This window comes from Leptosomus discolor, chromosome Z (assembly GCF_034619465.1).
Source record: "Leptosomus discolor isolate bLepDis1 chromosome Z, bLepDis1.hap2, whole genome shotgun sequence".
NCBI classification, from domain to species: Eukaryota; Metazoa; Chordata; class Aves; order Leptosomiformes; family Leptosomidae; genus Leptosomus; species Leptosomus discolor.
Genome location: NC_141419.1, coordinates 63,248,761 through 63,270,731, shown reverse-complemented (window position 1 = coordinate 63,270,731; position 21,971 = coordinate 63,248,761). Strand labels below are relative to the sequence as shown.

Genomic DNA, 21,971 nt, shown 5'->3' with positions numbered 1-21,971 from the left:
CAAGTCATTTCACAAGAAATTCCAACAGAGCAAAACTTTTTCACTGAGGGTTGTCAGACACTGGCATAGGTTCCCTACACAGTCCGAGGCACCTCCATCCTTGGGTCCATTCAAAATGTAACTGGATAGACCTTAAGCAACCTGATCTAGTTGGCCCTGCTTTCAGCAGAGGTTTGAACCCATGTCCAGAGGTTCTTTCTGACCTAAATTACTTTAATGCAACGAACTCGCAATAGCACACCTTGCTCCCCAAGTGGCATTGCTGTTATCGCTGGCATCTCCTACAGAAAGCTTTGCTCCCTCTAGATAGGAAAAGCATCCCAACAGAGCTGTGACGGCAGTCATTAAGACAAAGTGCTGTGAAATAACAATACATGGTATTAGTATGCTTCTTTCTGAAAAGCACAATTTAAAAAAAAATTGTAGACAGATAGTTGGGTGATGACAATGTCATGCATACTGAGAGGAAATGTCATAGACTTCAGTCTTGATTTTGAAATGCGAATGCAGCTACTTTAGCAATTATCAGAAATCAGAGTCAGGAATAACCTATACCCTACCCTCCTGACCACAGTTCAGTACTGCTCCTGCTCTGACCTACACAGATTAATAGCTTTCCTAATGTGAATTATTCACAGGTGCAAATATGTTTGTATGCTTGAGTACTTGCACAATTAAGAGTCCTGAAAAGCACTTTTGAATAAAAGGGGTGGGAGGCAGAGGTCAGACAAGGAAGAGCAACAGCAGGCCGAGCACATAAAAGCAAAAATGCCATACAACGACATTTATCATTCAGAATTACTATGTATCAGCAAGATTACATACAGAAATTTTTTTTTTTTTTTAATCACATGCCTTTGGCTGCACAATATGAATGGTTGATTTATGTGATCCTTCATCCAGGATCACTAGAGATATTCTAATTCTAGTTGCTTGGCTTTTAAGTAAACTATTCATAAACGGCCTACAAACGAAAAGACTCAAAAGGCTCAGAACCTAAGACTTGGTTTCGAAAGAAGTAGAAAAGTGTCAGCCTTTACTCACTTTGGAAGTGTTATACACTGCTACTGTAAAATTTAATTATGAGCCTTTTTTTTTTTAGTATAACCAATTAAAATGCTTTGAACTCCCCCTTTCGGCTCTGTAACAACTCGAAATTTAAGACAAAGTTTTAACAAAAAAATTAGTGAAAGCTCTAAGGTGACTCCTTATGAGTATATGCTGGTAAGAATTACCATACTAATGTGAAGAATCCAGCCTCAGATTCCTTAGATTCTGAATGGGTTCTCCTTATTCTTTTAAACGGTCAATCCACAGAGTACTACCAGTTCGTCCTAAAGTAGCTTACCTCCAACAGACAGTGTTTGAATTTATCACCAAGCACCCTCTCAAAAGGTCCAGAATTAATTTTGTCTAGCACAAATCAGATAACCTGTTGCACTTTCTCATACAGATTGTTTTTTTTTAAAAAAAAAATAAAGCCTAGAATAAGAAAAAAATCTACTATATCAACAGATATCCCTTCACTATAGGCAAAAACGTTTGTATAATAAATCACTACAGAAATTTGGGAAAGAGGCAGCAAAGGTAAAGAAATATATTGGGGGGATGCAAAATAGGCAGGAAGCAATAAGACAAATCGCAATTGAATAAAATTTTTTCCACTAATTCAGGTATTGAAATAATAATGTCCTTTTTGCCTTTTTTTATCTCCTCACTGCCATCATTAAATGTTTCTACCTGCCTTACAGCTTCTGGGTGTAGGATAAATATAATTGCCATATTTCCAACACATTGTCTCAGCACAATGGGTTTCTTAGGTTGTCATGGGAAAGCAGTTTGCCACAATGTAGGCAGTTAAATTTTTTCAGCTACGTTTATTCTGAAAATTGCCATTTCTCAACAGAATCAGGAAAAAGAGAGATCATTTTCTAGGTGAGTGGCCAACAACACACAGCCTATAATAGTCTTACTATTAGTTATGCTGAAGAGAAGCCAAAGCACCTCCAATAGTTGGGAAAATAAATAAACCAAGAGCAAAAGCAAGCAAGCTGTACTACTCCACAGCCGAAAGATTTCCTACAGAAGCAAAGAGTATGCAAAACCTGAATTCCTTACTGCAGGCGCAAAAATAGAATGGATATGCTACCTACAGAGATAAATCTGCCTTTTGCATTATAACATGGGAGCATGCGACTTGGAAAGAAGCCAGCAGCAAATAAAATCCTCTGCCTGCTGTTTCTTTCACCATATATTCAAGTTACATATTCCAGTACAAAATTTAATCCATTAATGATACAGTAGCTCCATGTACCCAGCTAGTATCATTCAATACCACATGATCTGAGGTCTGATTCTGATGCCTATAGCAAATTGAAGCAGCCCTGTGTACACCAGTGGTTTACTAACCTTATTGAATTAAAAAGGAGAGGATTGTCTCAGGCCTGAAAGAAATTACGGACACTGAAACCTATTTGTTTCATTACTGTAAGGGTTTCTTTCATTTCTGTGAAAGTAAACAGTTAAGTGTTAAGCAGCACAGCAGACCGAAGTTGCATGGCAAAGAAAAATTATCAGCTGCACTTAAATTTATTACTAAACTTAACTGATAGATAAAACATAACAATCTTAAAACAATTCAGATAAATGTCACACTTACAACTCTCCTCATTTTGGCCATAATTATGCTACACATATAAAAGGAAATGTTTTGTTTGGTATTTCTTATATGTTATTAAAGACTTTTTTCTGTGATGTAGTAAAGCCATTTGTGCTGGTGTGAGCTGAAGTCAGAGGCTCCTTTTAAAAGCAAGTGTACACAGAAAGATGAGAGAAACAAAGCAAAAAGGAAAGAAGACAAAAAAATGACAGCAAGGTAAAAAAAAAATAATTGCAGCCCTGACACCATAAACAGAGTTCATATGATATGATATCAGCTGACATTGAGAGCTAGACAACATTCCTGCTAGGCTGCTGCTTACAAACTGCCTATTTGCTCACAGAAGATCACATGTAGTTTAGTATTTTTTGCTCGTTTTTACTTTTTTTTTTTTTTAAAGGGGTGAGCAGTGTCATAGCAAGATATGGAGATGACACACCTTCCAGTGATTAAAGAGCACAGAGATTTAGCGAAGGTAGGCCACTGGAAAATGCACACAAAATAAACTCAGTGCTGATTAATGTAACTTCGTGAAAAATATGAATTATTCGTGTACCATCCAAGTTCCAAATGAATCATTATCATCAACAACAACGAACCTAGGCACCATTATGAATTGTTTGGCGAAGCTCAGTGCTCAATGGGCAGATGCAGCCGCAGGAAAAGTCAAGATTTATGAGAAGTACAGCAAAGAGTAACTAGGAATTTAGAATTCTGCAATATACATCAATTAGCACTAACAACACTACCATGCATAACTCCTGCCAATCCTTCTCAAAACAGGTGCTGCAGAATTAATGGTGACACTGAGAAGGAGGGCAAGAATGGTAACAGGGCATGTGGACTTTCTTCATACAGAAAAAGACAGGAAGGACTGAGAACACTGACCTCAAAGACAACACAAACTGACACAATGGAGGAATGATATAAAGAAAATTAGAACCTCAATCCTCCTTTGCCTCACAACATAAAAGCAAAAGGACAGAATTAGAAAGCTGATAAATTAAAAATCTTACTAAAGGAGATACAATCACATGTTATGCAGAAAAGTATTATGGAATTTGTGGCTGTATTAAGGGTGGAATCAGAGAAGAGTGTGAATGGGGACAGGTCCTCGAGACGGTCAGGAAGTCTCTAGTTACTGTGACTAACTGCAATAGGAGAAAAAAAGTTTAAAAAAATTGTAAAATAACTAGTCTTCTGCTTTGCATCTCAAGGAGCCTAAAAAATGAAATTAGAAAATTACTTAGTCTGTGGCTGGGAGACAGATTTTCCTATTTCTCTCCAGTGTAAGTTTTCTTTTGTCTTTTGCTGACGTATCTGGTTTGGACAATGTGAGAGGCAGAGGACTAGACAAAGAAGTAATAATCATTATTATATTCATTACAGTAGTCTTCAAGATCTATACACATATTTTAAAGATGAGTTTGACATCTGAAATTGTAAGTTCCTGCATTATTTCCAAATCTTTGCCTTGTACAAATGGAGTCACAGCAGCCACTTACGTGCTTGCTCAGTTTGTAATGACTATGGGGTGTAAAAACATCGTGCAGACCTCCATGAAAGAAACAAACTAGAATACCTTTGCAGGAATTTGCAAGACACTATATGGCACAACAGCAAATACACAGCCAACAGTTAAGATAAGGAAACTAATATTGTATATGAGCTCCAAGATGTCAAATGGGAATGATAACAGCCCAAAATGTCAAGAAACATATATACATGCAGGCTCCCGATTGTCCACAGAAGACAGCAGAGGAATTTGTGGCTCATGTTTGGATACATGTTTGGCACCATTCATCCTGAGGATGTACCATCACCATCATGCATGTCATCCATGTGCTTGACAATAACATTAATGATATAAAACACACATGAATTAGTATATACATGCATAAAGTCCCAGGTGAGAAAAGGCTCCAGTTTGATCAACGTTGCTCTACAGGGCAAGCTGAAGTTTAGACCTAAGCGGCATACTGGAACAGTTAAGACTCTTAACAGAGCTTACCTTGTCTGTAAAATCTATGTAGTTCTGTAGGATAGCTCTATGATAAGTGGCCGTCCTCACAAAATCCTGCATCATATTCTGTTGTTGAGACAGACAGCCATAAAACTAAAAGGGAATGAGGAGAGGAAAAAAAAAAAGATACAAGTCCATCTTCTATCAATCTTATCTCAAATTACTTGGTACTTAAGATTACCAAGGTCCTGGTCACCCTCTGAAGAAACCTAAGCTAGTTTTCTAACTGAACCGGTAACTATGGTCAAGCAAACAACAGTAAATTAGATTTCACAAAGTGGCACTGAAGTTTCATTACCTGAAAATACTGAGCAGCGGATGCTTCATCTGTTCGCTGATCAAACATGGATTTCTCCTTTTGGCTATGGCATCTCTTCAATGCATTTGAAAATGTGTTGTATTCTGGAAAAGAAAAATAAGAAAGACATAAATGTATCAAAAACCACAAGGATAGTATATTAAGATAAACATTCAATGACAAGATAAGAACGTGTTCAGTCACACTTGAGAGGACGGCTTCATTTGGCTTATGGTGTTCATAAACAGACAGTAAACAGTTTCAAATTCCATTAAACAAACTTTGCTGTTGCAAAGATCTGGCCCGCACCAAAAGATTTTAAGAAGCAACTGGATGCATGCAACACTGTTATCAAGGATTCTTCATTCAGATTAGCCAACCCCTGCAAATATCTGTGATGGTGAACTAACAGAGTTCACCAGAGACTAAACATAAGCCTCAATCTACTATTTCCGGTTAATCTACACAAAACCAAGCTCCACCTAGGGTTATTGTGAAATGCATGGATTTGAGTGAGGTGGTTTACAGCCTAGAATAAAACACTCAAATTTAATTGGCCTAAAAAGCCAGGCTGAGGACCATGTACCTTCCTTTAGAAGCAGTCTAGCTAAAAAGCTCAGTTACAGCCCTTTGGCTTCTGTGGACAAAATCACTTCTGCCATTAGGTAAGGAACAAGAGAAATCATGTGGACCTAAAAAACAAATAACCAGTTCACACAAGGGCTTTTGTCTCCATCTTTTAAGATCAAACCAACGCCCCAAGCATGAAGTAATTCCTTGACATCTAAAATAAAGGCACTTGCCAGTAAGTGGAGAAAGTATCTATAACAAGCACTAAAAGGAAAAATTATCAGGGGGGAAGCATAGATGACAAAGTCTTGAATCTTCTGTTCATACAAAGACAAGAGAAGGTAGAGGAATCAGACCACACCACATTCATAATTTGCTAAACCAGAGAGAAGGAAACTCTACCACAGTTCACAGATTTTAAAATAAAAACAGCAATTGCCTGAAGTATGTCACTGTGCTTTTGGAAGTACATGCTAAGTGCTCTAATCATTTGGAGATAATTCAGCAACTCAATACTTAGAATGGCCTTTGAAAGAAAAGGTGTGAAGATAACAAAGAAGTAATTAATAAACTTCTCAATACAGTAACCAAGGAGAATTTCCCTCATCATTTCAGGAAATTTTGAAATCCTCAAAACAGAGATTTGGTTGTGATGATCCTTTTCCACTGCAGAAAGCTGTCATGTCCAAAATGGAAGAGACGTAGAAGATAGCAAGTGACTTTCCCTTCAGCTTTGGAAAGCAGGACAAGCTCAATGTCAGGCTGTTTGGGAACGAAAACAAAGACCCATGTTTACACAACCCAACATAAGCGCAGTTGCTGCAAAATTTTCTTTGATGGACCAAATATGTATTTTTGAGTAGGGTGTTGAGAGATCCTCAGTAGAAAGTCTTAAATTATTGGAAAAAGTGTATAAAAAAAGAGAGCACAGAATTCAGAAAAGGCATCACAAATTGCTATTATTGTTACCTAAGCTCTCCAGTCTTTATACAGCTAGAAATCACTAAAACTGGAAAACTGGATGGAAAAAGCTCCATCTTTGGGGCAGTCATATATTGTTTGACTGTAAGAATTGCACACCAAAAATGTGACAGCCAGCCATACTTCCTCAGATATCAAAACCCATCGAGTGCATAGCCCCTTAAACCTCTGGGCTACCCCACAGAAAGTCCACTGATAAGCATCCAGAGTTCAAGCCATTTCTCTCAGCTGAAATTATAAGTCTAATGCATGCAATGAAAGAATTTAACTGAAAGCCTGTAACAGTAGCTCTAAAAAGCATCACAGCATTAGTTTGCAGCTTGCCAACTTACTCAAGTGCACTTCACCTGCTGAGAAAATCTGCTAGAGAGCTCATCTGTTGCCACTCTGCAGAATATTCCCATGTAATTTCCAGGTGAAAGAAAGTCCCACTTTCTTACTTCTGGCCTGTCAGCTCCAATGCTAAGAAGATGCCACATTCAAGATCTGAATTTGGGGTGATATGGGGGCCTCAAAATAATTAAACTGTTCCAGAAATATCTGTAAACTACCATGAAAATGTACAAATGCCATCAACATGCCCTCTTCACCCTCACACAGGAATCACAGTCAGAATGAAACAGATCATGACAATGGAGAGTGGCCCAAATGACAGACAACCTCAGTTTTCTGCTGGAAGATGCAGAAATACACTTAAAAGAGATCATACCCTCTGTTCTTTCTCTGTATGAAGAGACAACACCAGAAAAAAAAAGTCTGACACTGGACAGTAGAGACTTTTTTCCCAGATCATCACCCATTGTCTTAAGCTTATACTCATTTTTTTTTTCCTACCTGAAGGTAAGAGATGATACTACACATTTAGTGACATGCTTGACTCATTTCTTTTCTAGTCACTCAACACACTATTTTCATATCTCTACAGAGACTTTTTGGCAGCTCAGAAAAACATCTTTGGTCTCTTTGTTGTCCAGGAATGAGAACGGATTGCAAAACCACAAGACTGTAAGAAACACTGGAAAAGCTTGCTTAGAGAGGTAGAAGTTTTTATCCTCAGAAGGTTTCAAAACATAACTGTACAAAGTTCTGAGCAACCTGGGTCTCAACTTAATTTTCAAAGAAGGCTTGACCAGATGAGTTATCTTCCAACTGAATTATTCTTTGACTCCATGAAAAAAAGTAAGATTTCCTTGTGACACAGTAACTTCTTTACATACAAATAAGAAGTTTGTTGCTGGAGGTCTCCAGAGTGCTGGCAAATTCACAAAACTAGTACTCACTGAGTTGAAGAGTACATTAAAATAGAAGTAAAGAACAAGAGGTTGACGGAGTTCCTCCACACTCTTTCATAACTGACCTCAAACGCCCTTAAAGTTTTCCTAACAGAGTACCTGCAAAATCACAAGAGGCTGTGGCAGACTACAGAGGAGAAAAGTGTCTCATTTCATTCATCAACCTCAAGAAAAATACAGAATTCAAATCTCTATTAGGTGGCAGTAAAGATTCAGCAATAAAAATAGGAACAGTATTAGATATAATACATCTCAATGTCTTCAAAAACGTTAAATCCGAACTCCACATTCTACACAGTCATCAGTGGCTAACACGATGAGGAAACACATCTGAGCATAAAAATGGAAATATAATTTAGTTGTTCCTGTTGGATGGCAAGTGAAAAATACACTGTAGTGAAGAAAGCAAGAGCAACCAAGAGCACTAGTTTACAGTTTATCCATGAAAACCTAATGATTCCACCTTTGAGAAATCCTCTGATTCTGTGCTGACTGAATAAATATATTGCAAAAAGCACCCTTACAGCATGAATTTCCTCCTCTTTTCTTTTTCTCATCTGTTTATCCTCAACATCTATAAACAAAACGTTTGCCGAACATCTTTTAGTTGCTTCTACTTACTATTTGAAGGAAATTATAGCTAAATAGCTACAAACTAAAGATAAGGTTGTAATGAAGAAATTACTGTTCCAGATGTGAATTTGGGATTTCGCTGGGTTTTTTTTCAGTGTAAACAAAGGATTCTAAAGGGAAATCTCCTCAGGAAGGCAAATTGCCTAGGAACTATTCATAACAATTGCTATCAGTTTCAAACATTGTCCAACAGTTCAGATACACATCAACTTATGTGAAAGGGCAAAGTGCCAAATAATAAATTTTCAACATCTAATACAGAAAAATGGAATTATTGTGAACACCCTGCACATGACAGACGCAAGAAATAAATTCAAAAGTATGACATGTTGAAGGTTTAAGAAATTCTTCCAAATAAGAACTTCCTACTATACAGAAGAGCAAGAGGTTTGTCTGTCTTCAGCATGGACAAGGAACACCATGCTTCTTCCTTTTGGAGACTGTCCCAGAAGAAAGAAAAGGATTTATCTCAAGTCCATTTTCTATACCCATCAAATTTATTTTCTATATCCAAACCTCATTTACAATAGCACATCTTCTCTCCATTTGCTTTTGCATTGAAATACATTAAGCTGTGCTCTTTCTATATCTTCTGTAAAGGAGCTTCTTATTAGCCAGTAACTCATCTTGCTTGTGATATGAAACATTGCTTTATCTGCATATCGATCAAAGTCCTTAACATAAAATTTAATTTTTATCATCTTAAGAATATGGGAACTTAATCTGTCATATGTAGAAATACATCCAGAACTAATCTTGGCTTCTATGAAAACTGGATTTTCTTCTTTAAAGTAAGGGGATGAGAAAAGGATCTACACCAAAACCACATTGGCTCACTGACAGGTTAAAATACTGGTGGGTCACATACTTTGAAACTGTTTAGTTTGCAACCAGGAGTCAACCATACAGAACAAAGTCAGTAAAGTATTTTTCAAGAACAGCCAAAGAATATTTTTTGTTAATCCTCAGCCCTATACTCTTCATCAAGGTTCTAGCACTCATTTATCTTTTTCCTTTGATGCTGTAAGGAATTGATCTTTTCATCTCAGGGAACAATCAGGTAGGCTCTTGAGATCTTCTATCATCTTTTCAAAAGCAAACTCAAGTATACTGCTTTTTTTGCTGGAGGGCGTTGCCTAGTAATCTGAGTGTAGTTTTTCAAATGTCACCCTTTCAAGAGTCTTCTATCCAGCCCTGAGAGATTCTTTCTATTACCTTGAACAAATCACGCAGGGTTTTTGCCTGTTTGTCTATAAAGAAAAAAGGTCCTGCTTGCTTACAAAATTTTCTGGATTATTGGGGGTTATACTTAAACAAAAATTAATCTATCCTGTAAAATCCAAAATCAATGCCTTGGAAGGGAAGGAGGGCACAAGTCTTGATGCTATGCACAGCCATCTTCTTTCAGCCTCAGAATTCTGTCTTTTGCATTATTCTCTGAAAAAACCTGCAAATTGGGAAGATGGCCATGACTCTTGAATGGTCTTGGCTTTCTTCAGAGAAATCAGTCACAGAGAAAAGCTTTATGGAGCTGTTGGAGCGAGCCCAGAGGAGGGCCACCAAGATGCTCAGAGGGCTGGAACACCTTTCCTACAAGGACAGGCTGAGAGAGTTGGGCTTGTTCAGCCTGGAAAAGAGAAGGCTCTGGGGAGACCTTCTAGCGGCCTTCCAGTACCTGGAGGGGGCCTACAAGGAGGCTGGGGAGGGACTTTTTACAAGGGCCTGCAGTGATAGGATGAGGGGTAATGGTTGGAAGCTGGGAGAGGGCAGGTTTAGCCTAGATCCAAGGAAGAAGTTCTACACCCTGAGGGTGGTGAGGCACTGGAACAGGCTGCCTAAGGAAGTTGTGGATGCTCCATCCCTGGAAGTGTTCAAAGGCCTGGTTGGATGGAGCCTTGAGCAACGTGGTCTAGTGGGAGGTGTCCCTGCCCATGGCAGGGGGGGTTGGAACTAGATGATCTTTGAGGTCCCTTCCAACCCAAATCATTCTATGATTCTACAAAAACCAGAAAAAAAAACCAAATTCTTAGGGCCCCCCCCACCCCAATCACTTAAATCAACCTAATTTTTTCCACTAGCAGGTTGAAAAAACCCTCAAAACTTTACAAGTGTTATAGCCATGTTCAAAGAGTGGCAAATTAACAACTTAAGGCTTTAAAACATAACTCTTATAGTGCATTTACTCTTTCCCACGCATTGCAAGACCTCCAATAACTACTCCAACAAGAATGACCCAATGTTTCTGAGGATACAGGTAAACAGATTTATTTATTGCCTTTTCATCTACACTTTTTCAGTATCTCAAACCCCTGCCCAACTCAAAACTTCCCTCAAAACCATAGATGTTTCTCTTCCAGGAAACCTCATGTGGATGTTGTTCTGAAAATAATGCAAAATACTGGAATGAAGACCCCTATGGGTATGCAGCCTAATCTGCTTTGTGTTAGCTAATCTGGACATGAGTTTATTTCCAGCACAGTGGAATAGGCTGCAAAACTTGCCCATGTGCTGGGTGCATCTAAAAGACCTGAAGTCACTGCAGTAAGTACAATGCAGCACTTAAATCTGTGCATTTTACATGCTGAAATAAACTGGTTTTAAAACAACTGTATTTTTAACCTGATCAGAAGTCCTCCTTAAACTCTCTGTTGTGAATTGAAACTTATGTTCTATGGTCCACAACACAGAAAAAAAATTAAATACAGTAAGTCAAAACTGTCTCTGTTTTGAAAGTAAAGAAGAAAATTGGAAAATTTTACTTAAATCCATTAAGCACTCTTCAGTAACTGACTACGTGCAAGCTCTTACTTCACAACAACTTAATCTCCTTCCAGTAAGGGGTATGCTTCCTCACATTCATTGTACGCCAGGTGATAAAAACATTCATGCAGGCAGCTACCAGGAAACAGCAAAAAGAGCCTAGTTCATATTCTAGTGTACCCCATAATAAATGCTTCTTTGGAGCAAAACTCATTTTACAGAATGAGTTATTAGCTTTCAGAAGAAAACTGTCAGTTTCTCCTTAGCTATTGAGAAGGCAAGGAAAACTCCCACTCTCATAGGCTGAAGTGGTCTCAAGGATCTTGCTGAGGAAATAAAATTTTAAAAAAATTCCCCTGCAAACAATTTCAAAGAACATAAATTTAACTCTCAGACATTTTCTTTGAAAGCCAAGCATGTTATGATTTTTATTTATTTCTCATTTCCCCTCCTTTTTTGTTTTCAAATTAAAATGTGAAACCAGAAATTAATTTGCAAACTTTTACCTTGACAGAAAGCTGTATCTTGCTGAAAAACAGAAGCATCCGGCTGTAAAGCTTTGACTAGCTATGCACCTCAGCTAACTAACATTTGCTGTTGGACATTAAACCCATACTAATCAATTATACAGTCTGAAGATTTGTCAGAGATATTCTGCAGATATTACTGCACCAATAGCCTAAAAACTTAACTGCGTAGAAACTGAATAAAGGCCAGCTAAAACTGATTCCTGTGATCAAAAGCAACAGGAGCACCCTTCTTGTGTCTCTTTCACACAAAGGAGAGCAGAAGCTCCAGGCCCCTGTAGCACCTCCCGCAGGCACATTCATACTCCATTCCTGGTAAATTGGTACTCAAATGGTTGCATTCTGCATAAGCCAAACTGTTTACTGATGTCTCTTCACAAAATACTTGTCCTCACAGCAGAAAACACAGACACACAAACACAAGCTATTAACATAACGCTCCTCACCCATCTGCTCAAAACAGATGGAGTATCTCACTATTCCAAAAGGGAAGAGGGTGGGGAAGGAATCACAACAGAAAAAAACAGATTGAGTATCTCACTATTCCAAACGGGAAGAGGTTGGGAAGGAACAACAACAGAAAAAAAAAAACAAGACAGGTTCCAGTAATACACCTGGGTAGTTGTTGGGTGAGAAAGGAAAAAAAACAGCAAACCAACACACACAGAATAAGGGAAAGAAAACTCAGTGGGGAATAAGAAAACCCACAAACTCCATATAGCAGCAATCCAAAACAATGCTACTTGCAATAAATCATTAAATAAATATATTTTACCAACAGCTGTTAGATTTTCTGATCTAAGGAGATTAGCATAATAGCCATGGAGAAGCACTACTCCCACACTATTCAGCATCGTCTGCTGCAGGCTACTATTAAAATGCAGTACCTACATTAAGCAGTAAATTTGGCCTGTAACTGGTAAGAGATATACAGTCATAACTTTGACTGCATTTGAAAAAAATGAATGGAAGCAAGTCCATAACTTATCTCAAGACTATATCAAATGATCAGACAGGTCAGGCTGTCTCCTGTTAACAGTGGGACACAGTCTTCCATTTCAAACAAATTGCAAAATACCCAAATAATAAAATGCCTGCTTTGCAAAGAAGTGAAACATGCAGTAAAAACACAGTAAGCTTACCAAGGCCAGACTACTATCCAAGATGTCTGAGGTTAGAGTACTATTTCCAAATTAGGAAGAAAATCTTTTGTTTCTATTCAGTTGTACGTACTAGACCAGAAATTCAGTGACACTTATTACAAGTACCCTAGTAAAATGCCAACAGCATTCATCACAGACTCAAAAGAAAAAGGTCCCAGAAACCCCTGGGTTTACACCAGTTTGACAATATTTATTCAGAATATTTTTTCTCTTTATAGATTACAACTTTCAACCAATTAGACAGCTTTTCACTGCCATAAACACAGAACATTGGACTAACGGGATTCTGTTCATTTTAACAACTCATTTACTAATATTTCAATCAGCACTAGATAATTTTGTTTGTGAACATTACTGAATATTAAATCACAATTTGCAGACTAGGTCACTTACCACAATGCTACTTCATAAGTGAATTTCTGCAGCCTTCTTTCAACTTTTTTTGAGTCTGGATTTGTGCAACGGGAATGATTTTGTCCCAAACACACTAGTGGACAAATTATTTCAAGTGACAGCACAGGAGAACTAGACTCTTGCAAACTCAGACAGTAAGCATTTCACCAGTACACAGCAGACTCAATCAAAAAAAAAAAAATCAATGTTTTTACAGGAAACATGATTGATGGCCTCGTGTCATTCCACATCAGGAATCGGATGCCACATGTTCCAAATGTCATTATTAAGGTTCCTAAGTCATATTTTTCCCAAAGCAAAAACTTTTTCTATTTTTAGCACCAGTAATACATACTTTCTTTGGTAAGCAGAAAGCAAAATACTGTATCACCTCCAAGCTAAACACCCTAACTAAAATCAATCTTCTTCTAATAGAACATTCCACCCATTAGTAAGTGATTCATATTGATATAAAACAAAAACGAAGCCAAATTGATAAAACAGTCGGTTATCATCAACAATACTACTGAAGGAGTACTGTTAATTCCAAGCTGCAACCACACTCCAAAGCAACGTGAACTAGCAGATGCAAAAGCTTCCCCACTGTGTCAATCTCACACTAATAGCATTACCAAAAGAATCATCATTATTTGTAAAATGGCATTATAAAGTATCTAAATATAAATGTTCCGCTTTCTTTAGAATAGCTATTACAGTTGTATTAGACAGTGAGAGAAACAGGTTTTTTAAGTTGCAGTCAAATTTACATAAAGGTTGTACAAATTATTGTGATATTGCAAAACTTTGGAAGTTAAACTATACTTTAGGAACTACTAAACTAAGAAGCATTAGATAGTTTCTTTTATTTTTCCTCAAAAGAATAGATTATTTTTATGTAAACAAGCTTCCTCAGAATTCAAATTACACTTCAACAAAGAAAGATTATTTGGCTCAGTACAGTATAATTGGATGAAATGGAAATACTGGGACAGATAAACGACCTGCATCAACCTTACTTGTGCCTTCTAGTTTTAAATAGCCAGAATGCTGAAAGTCTTGATACATAAAAAGTCTAGCAGTGCTTAGCAAGAGCCTCTTCTGAACTCGTCGCCAGACATGCCTCACATGGAAGCATGATCTGGTAGCACTGAACTAGTGCTATTAATTTTCAAAACACTGCCAACATTTTCTAAGACATACCTTGCCTCACTGGAATGAAATAGTCTGTTTTAAACAATTATCCACCCACCCACCCCAACCTCTTCCACTCTTACTAGAACACATTAAAACTAAATGGATTTTTGAACACTGAATGATTGGTACAAGCATGCTGCCAGCTTCAACACAGATTTGGCACTGCAATATTGTAATTTCCAGGCAGGCAGATCTAGCAGTACTCAGATCCAGCAGATAGGAGTAAAAAAATCTAGAAATTTAAAATCCTTCATAGAGATTTTTAGAAAAAAATTTATGGGGAAAATTACACTAAATTACTCACCCACAGAAGAAAAGAAAAAAAATAAATCAGATCATATCTGGAAAGCCAAACACTAATATCAACTAGCAAGAAAACATCCCAGAATAATTCCAATGAAAGTACCAGCATGTTACAAGTTACTTAAAAACCATGGAGAAGTGACTGACCTTCTTCCAGCCCCCTTTATTTTGTTCTCCCAGGAATCAGAATCAATCAATACTTTAAACTGCTAATGCTAAAATCATTCCCACAGAAATATTCAAGGAAAGCTTGGAGAAACAAAAGGTATGAAGGTAGTGCCATAAGCGATTAGGTCTTGAGCTTCCCTTTAGATCCTAGCACCTTGAACACACTGAGTCAGCTCAAAACACCACGAATCTTGTGAATGGCTGCCTCTAACTGGATCAAGAGAAGCAATGGCATAGAAAACCACAGAGTGAGACAATGGCAAACCCAGAGGTTTGAAAAGTGAGACTGATACGGACACAGTGGAACGCATCGTTCGCGGCAGCCTTCTCTATTAAAGATTTGGAAATAGACCAGCAGTCTCCAAAATCACATCATGGGTATTTGTTCTTGCACACCACAGACCCCAGCTCCAAATACAATCTGGAAAATTACTATCAGACATTTAATTCCATTGAAGCTGAACAGGTCAAACTGATTGCTGCATACTCCCAAAGTCCATCCAGCGTTCGGGACAGCCACATAAATGAATTAACTCAAGGAAAGTACCAACAAAGCTTAGAGACACTTTGTAACAGAGGAGTAATTTAGAAACTGGAATATGACACAGAACCAAAGTTTCTACCCCAGAGGTGAGAAGTTAGGGATTACAATTGTGCATGTAATATGGCTTAAAAGTCAAAATCTTTCAGGTTTTTAAGTCATTCCAGTGATAGAACCTCCTACCACTTGAGACTAGCAAATTCTGGACTTCACCATTATTGTGAATTGCAGAGGTACAATTACAGTGAAAGCATTGAGTAAGTTCTCCTCTCAACAAATTGGACCTCATTGTTTACCCAATAAAAACTCTGCAAGCGTTTCAAGATGCAAGATTAAAGGCCTTTGTGCATTTCACTAGTTTCTACATTAATGCAAATAAAACAAGATCCAGGTAACCAAACTTTTTTTTTTTTTTGCTTTTCTGAAAAACAGAATCACTACTTTAAACAGAAACTAGGAAGCAACCACAGAGTCATTTGGTCCTTTACTTCACAGAATTTATTATTTGACACAAATTCTTGGATTTAAACGGATGAACAGCTTTTTGCAACCTGTGGCTCTTGAGGAATATTGATTAGTTGTCCCCACTTACGGTGCTTTGGTTTGCATAACTGAGTGGCGTCTGTAACACACTAACTGGAATCCTTATGGATGAAGTTAAACCAAAATACGCACTCCAGGAATAAATTTTGACAGTCAATGGTCATTGTGACCAGACTAGATCTAGTTCAAAGTAAACACACTCTCCATTCTTGCCTCCTTCCCAAATGACTGTAGTTTGCATACCAGGGCCCCAGCACCAATTGTTCTGTTCTACAAACTTGTTCCTTCTAGACTGTGTGAGCTGCTAATGGAATCATAGCCCATTAGATCCACATCCCATTACACAAAATAATAACTTGGGTAAAAAAAAAAATCACCATAAGACATACCATGTACCTTTGCTTGAATTATACTGCAGTAACAGCATGTACATTTACACATGTAAGATTCAATGTATGCCTTTCACACACACACATATTATCTCTGTACAGACTCATATGTCTCTAGCTCAGTTCTGTATGTGGAGATCCACAAGTACTACATGCTATAACTAACTGAAAACTGTAAATAACACTTTTTTTACCTGTACAGTGCTTCTGTGTAAGTGGCATAGCTATTAGAGCTGGCAGACAAGGTGCGTTGTGCTAGTAAAACAACATCTCAACAGCAACTAGTGGCATGTCCAATGACTGGATGCACTGTGGAAGTGGCTGGAGACCAGGGTTATGAAGTTTGAAAGAGAAGAAATGAATCCACATTCTACCACAACCCCAAAAGAACAATTCATCCTATGCTCACAAATTAATTCCATGCTAAATTAAGCAGACTATTTGCACCAAGGAATAGAGAGCTACATACCAAGTCTGCCACAGATGAGTTACAGACTGGTCGGTTGGTCTGTCTGTTACAGATAAATGATCTTTGTTTTTGAAAGAAAAGCCTGTAGGCTACTAACTTTCATTTTTATTGCCTGCTTGATCCCACTCAGATGTTTAACACATGTTCAGCAGGAAATGAAAGATATAGTCTATGATTTATGACTGTCTAAATGCTTGAACCAGAACACCAATGCTCTGTGTGGGCACAAGCAGGGCATGAATTTCCCTCTCCCCGCATTCCTCACTCCTCACCTTCCTCTACATTCCTAAAAGACAGAGGACTTAAAAAGCCTAAGGTTTTTACAATGCATTTTCATAACATAAAACACTTAACACATAAAAAAGACATATTCAGTCCCTTTTTAATAACAGCATTATTTTTATTTATTATACACACATACACATTTGCAAATGCATAAAACAGAGTCATACACAGCGAACAAAAGGTTAGCTCCTGCTCTATAGCCTTGATTTCTTTGTAAAATCATATAGCTTTCTCAAGACTAGGTGCTATTCGATATACTCAACATACAGAAGAAGGTACCAGCAAGATATTCCTTCAGCATGGGGAAATAATATCCTAGAAACGACTTTCAGCTTAATGTAGCACCCAACACATTCCACTTGATATCAACAGGTTCATCACTTAAACTGAACAGACTTGACTTTGACCAGCCCATTATATTCCTGTTATTTTATCAATGAGTTGTTGCACGGACTAACAGGCCATTTCAATTTATTTTCCTGAGTTTTAAAGATGGAAAAAATATAGAAAACACTCCATTTTGTCATGTTAACAAGAAATCAGAAGTAATAAATTAAGAGATTTAACTACACTGTTCTTATCTATTTCACAATAGGCAGCTACATAAATAAACAAAACACAAATCACCAAGGAACATAGCTAAAGAAAGGACTGAATTTACCACTTAATCTTCAAGGCACTCGTCTCAGGAATAATACCGAACTGTACAGAATTTAGCTGGATTTTTTTTTTTTTTTGAAATACTTGTCTGTAAAGGTGCAGAAGGGCACCAAAAGAAACTTCTTTTGCCTTGGGATCCCAAACAATCAGTGCCTTTTGGAATCATAACCTTCCCAGGTAGGCAAGATATGGTAGAGATTTCAGACCGAAGTGTACTGAAAAACTTGCTTGACTCCTTAGCCATTAGTTATTGATTATCTCAGCGGTGAGCTAATATCACTAAACAACCTAATCTCAAATTACTGCTTCACTTATGATGCAGGTCTCTGTAAAAGACAATATGGTATTGCAGTCTCAAGAGAAATAGCTTAATGGAAACACAATACTGAATTGTAATACTCAGATACACACATTAAAAAAAAACAACAGACACCTGCAGTCATTCGTATTGTTTTAGTAAGGGAAGAGGTTGAAAATGTGAATAGTTTTTCTTGATGGATACAGATGAAAGGTTGTAACCATGTAGGACTTCAAAGGTCACCAAGATTTGGCACCCAACTGAAAAAAAAAATCAGGTTAGTCTAAAAACTGTATTTTCTAGTAGAGTAGAACTCAAGAGTTCATTTATTGTATCTACATGACACAGGACTAGCAACTCATCGCACAAACCCATCAACATCCAAATTTTCAGCCCTTGACGCTTTGAAACATGTATGTGTCTTTAAATAAGCTGCCAAAAATCAAATCTAATTGCTCTGTGCCTTCACTTCCACACAATATAAAATGGAAATAGCTATAATGGCCTCCTGGAAATCACCAGGCCTACTGATGTAGGCTGCTATAAAAGAATTCCTGGTTATTGCTAAAGAGGAAGCTGTACGTTACCCACATTTACACAATTTCAAAATGAGTTGTGGACATGCTGCACATCAGAATAAACAGTCAGCCGTCTGAGTTTCCTTGCGTAAAAACTAAGAATGCTTTTCCAAAAGCCAGTATGAGGACATGAGGATAGCACTTATTAAAAAGTCTCAGTTGTTGATTTACAAAAACACAAGGCAGGTGGTAGTATAAAAACATAGATCTCAACTTTCCACCAAAATACAGTCACGTTTCTACAACAGAGTGAGTTTCTTTTTCAGCACTACAACATAAAATAACTGTCCTAAGAACTACAGGTGTACGTTAAACTACCTCAATTAACTATATAGACAAGCAGATCTGGAAGACAATTTCCGAATGGGGCGCAACAAGTGGCAGATCGCCCACACAAAGCATCACATTTACCAGTTGTTAAGAGCTTCTGAAGTTAAGTCTTATGAATGCGTTATCTGCATTCGCTTTCTTCAGGAAATTAAGCTGCAGTTGTTTTGCAAGAATGTCATGTCCACTACGTGAATGGTCCATACTCCACAAAAGGCAGCTGGAGTGGGTTAGAGGCAAATGAAGTTGCAAAAATCATAGTAACGAAACGTAATATTTAAATAGCCAACATGAAACAGAGGTAGGAGACAACATATTTTAAAGCAAACTTTACCAATACAGTAGCATGGCAGGAAGGAGAAGATACTCACAAATGCAAGATGTACTTACCAGCTTGTGACTTGAACTGGAGCAAGGCACTGTCGTATCCCAGTGTAATTAATATAGACTGTTTTCCCACATGACAGTATTCAGTGTCTCTGTTAACCAAGCATTTAAACACACAGACTCCATCAGCTGAAGGGAAAAAAAAAACACTTTATAAAACTTCTAGCAGTTAAAATGAAAATCATATAAAGAAATAGATGTCACTTTTGATCAACAATATACATAAGCATGTATCTGAAGTACACAACGGAGAAAATTCAGTTTCTTTAATTCACTTTCTTTAACATGTTGTTTCTTAAGCCAATTTTCCAGTGACCTACAGCTTCCATCCCACTTATTACCCATCATTTCTTCATGTTATCCTGTCCTCAGGAAAAGAAAAAAAAAAAGAGCTGGCTAAATTAATTCTTACCTGGATTCTAACAAGGTCTTAAACTACCATTTTTTCTACTTTTGCATCTGTAATCCTATGTGCCAATGTCCCAATAACCTCTAGAGATGCCGCTTTGGCAAATGAAGTGGCAGGGTCAGGAGTCAGGGATCAATTACATTGACTAAACGTGGAGAAGTAAACAAGCTTTTTCCAATAATCACACATTATGTACCACACAATGTACGACAACTATCAATAAATCTACCATGTGAGAAAAAATAATGCAATTTTTCAGACAATGAAGAACATGTAAGTACTTCAGAGCTACGAACAGGAGCAGCAGAGGAAAAGCCTGTGTACTGTGCTCCTTTAGTGGCAGGGGCGATCCAATATCAGAGGCTTAAGCGGTGCATCAGTATACACTGTCTCACTATCAGCCTCGCAGCTGTCAGGAGGCAACTGGGATAGCACATCAAGGAAGATGCACACTACCACTTTCAGAAACCTGAAAGAGGTCCGAAAGGAAACTTCATGTGAATGGCAGCTATGGACATGGGCTACAATAGGTAAAAGCTTTTAAATCATGGGAGAGTTGTGTTATATCTATCTTCATCACTCAAGCAGGGAAGCTCCAGGACTTAATATGCTGGCACCATTCTTTCATTCATTTTAGTCAAATTTGCTGACAAGAAGTGTTTACTATGATTCTCCCATGCACATTTTACACTTCTGGAGATAAATGGTAAAACAAAACAAAAAACCACCAGAACTTAGAAGAGTAAAAGGTTTAAGGCAAAACAGAAACAAAAAGAGAACTAAAAGCTGAAGTTCACAAATTTGCAGTAACACATAAATTAGATACACTGCAATACACTAAAAAGCATGCAAGAGAAAAAACTGAAGGAAAGACAGAATGAAGGGGAAGAAAACACGTATCTTGAAAAGCAAGAAACATAATGAATAAACTATTAAAAGCTCAGTAGAAAGCTAATTATACACCTCTGAGCTATGTTATTCTGCTAGCAATGCTTGAAGGACCAGAGTGAGAAACATACATATGCACACACCATACAGACACCCAGTGAAGAAAAGCTTCTGCTACTACTGTATCTTTTAAAAAAACCCAAACAACTATTTTCTAAGAGAGCTGAGGGTAAGCCAAAAGACTGCCTTTCATAAACTAAAATACGCATTGTTTATACCCAGGACAGTGGTACATAAGGCAGTAACACTCTATTCAATGCAACTGCTCGAAATAAGGCCCCAGACCATGAATTCCATGTCCCAGTATATATTTCATTTCATTTACAGTACAGTCAGGCTACAGGAGGGTGCCAAGGTCATTTCCTTTACCCTTGTTCTGAAAGTCATCATTAAAAAAAATTGTTCTCTACTAAGCCATGGGAACTAAGCCTATGACCTGTTGGTGACAGAAATTAATTCCTTTCCATAAATCTTAAAGTTTATTCAACATGTGAAACAGATTTTTACCAGAGTTTACTACAAGGACTATCTTTTTGCTTCTTCTGACTATGCTGTTATGCATATACATACAAACTTACAACTGAATTGGATTTATTAGAAATGTTTCATGAACGTATGTAATTTCAAAAACTGTGGAATCATACAGGTTGTCCTAGCAGGGTTTAAGAATGAATTTAATAAAATGAAATGGAAAAAACTGCATTGCATTCAGAAACAAAAAAAAAAAAAACACCCTTAGTACTTGGTTTTTGTTTTGTTTTTTTTAAAAAAGAAGTCCTCAAAACAACTAATATTCAACCAACAGCTAATAAACCCATCACAGCTTTTGCAGCTTGGACTATCTACTGTTCAAGGGCACAAATGTTTCTGAACAATTTCTCTCAAAGAAAATGAAGGTTTCCAAGTCCAAAGATCAAGCAGGCATGTCTTCCCCTAAGTCACAGCCCTCCGCATACAGCACCTTTCATGTAGAACACTACAAAAAGCTTTCCAAAAATCAAGAATAGCTGCTCAGAATAAAACCAAGCAAATGGCTAACATTTCATCTGATAGATACTAACAATAAAAAGAAAATTTGTACAAAGTTTTTTGTCTAAGCAAAACAGATTTAGTGGACATAGCCTGAAGTGACTTCATCAAAATTTAAACATAACAAACCTAAATGACTGAAGT

At 37.5% G+C, this 21,971-nt stretch overlaps 1 protein-coding gene across 1 annotated transcript in view; it reads right to left on the bottom strand.

The window, feature by feature from the left end:
* LOC104348873 (histone-arginine methyltransferase CARM1-like) overlaps positions 1-21,971 on the bottom strand; it is a 67,679-nt gene that overhangs the window by 25,815 nt on the left and 19,893 nt on the right. Inside the window, exons 4-6 of the mRNA XM_086480113.1 lie at positions 19,445-19,570; positions 4,981-5,084; positions 4,671-4,775 (exon numbers count right to left, since the gene is read on the bottom strand). Of these exons, the coding sequence (XP_086336239.1) occupies positions 4,671-4,775; positions 4,981-5,084; positions 19,445-19,570 (335 nt within the window). The remainder of the gene's footprint in view (positions 1-4,670; positions 4,776-4,980; positions 5,085-19,444; positions 19,571-21,971) is intronic.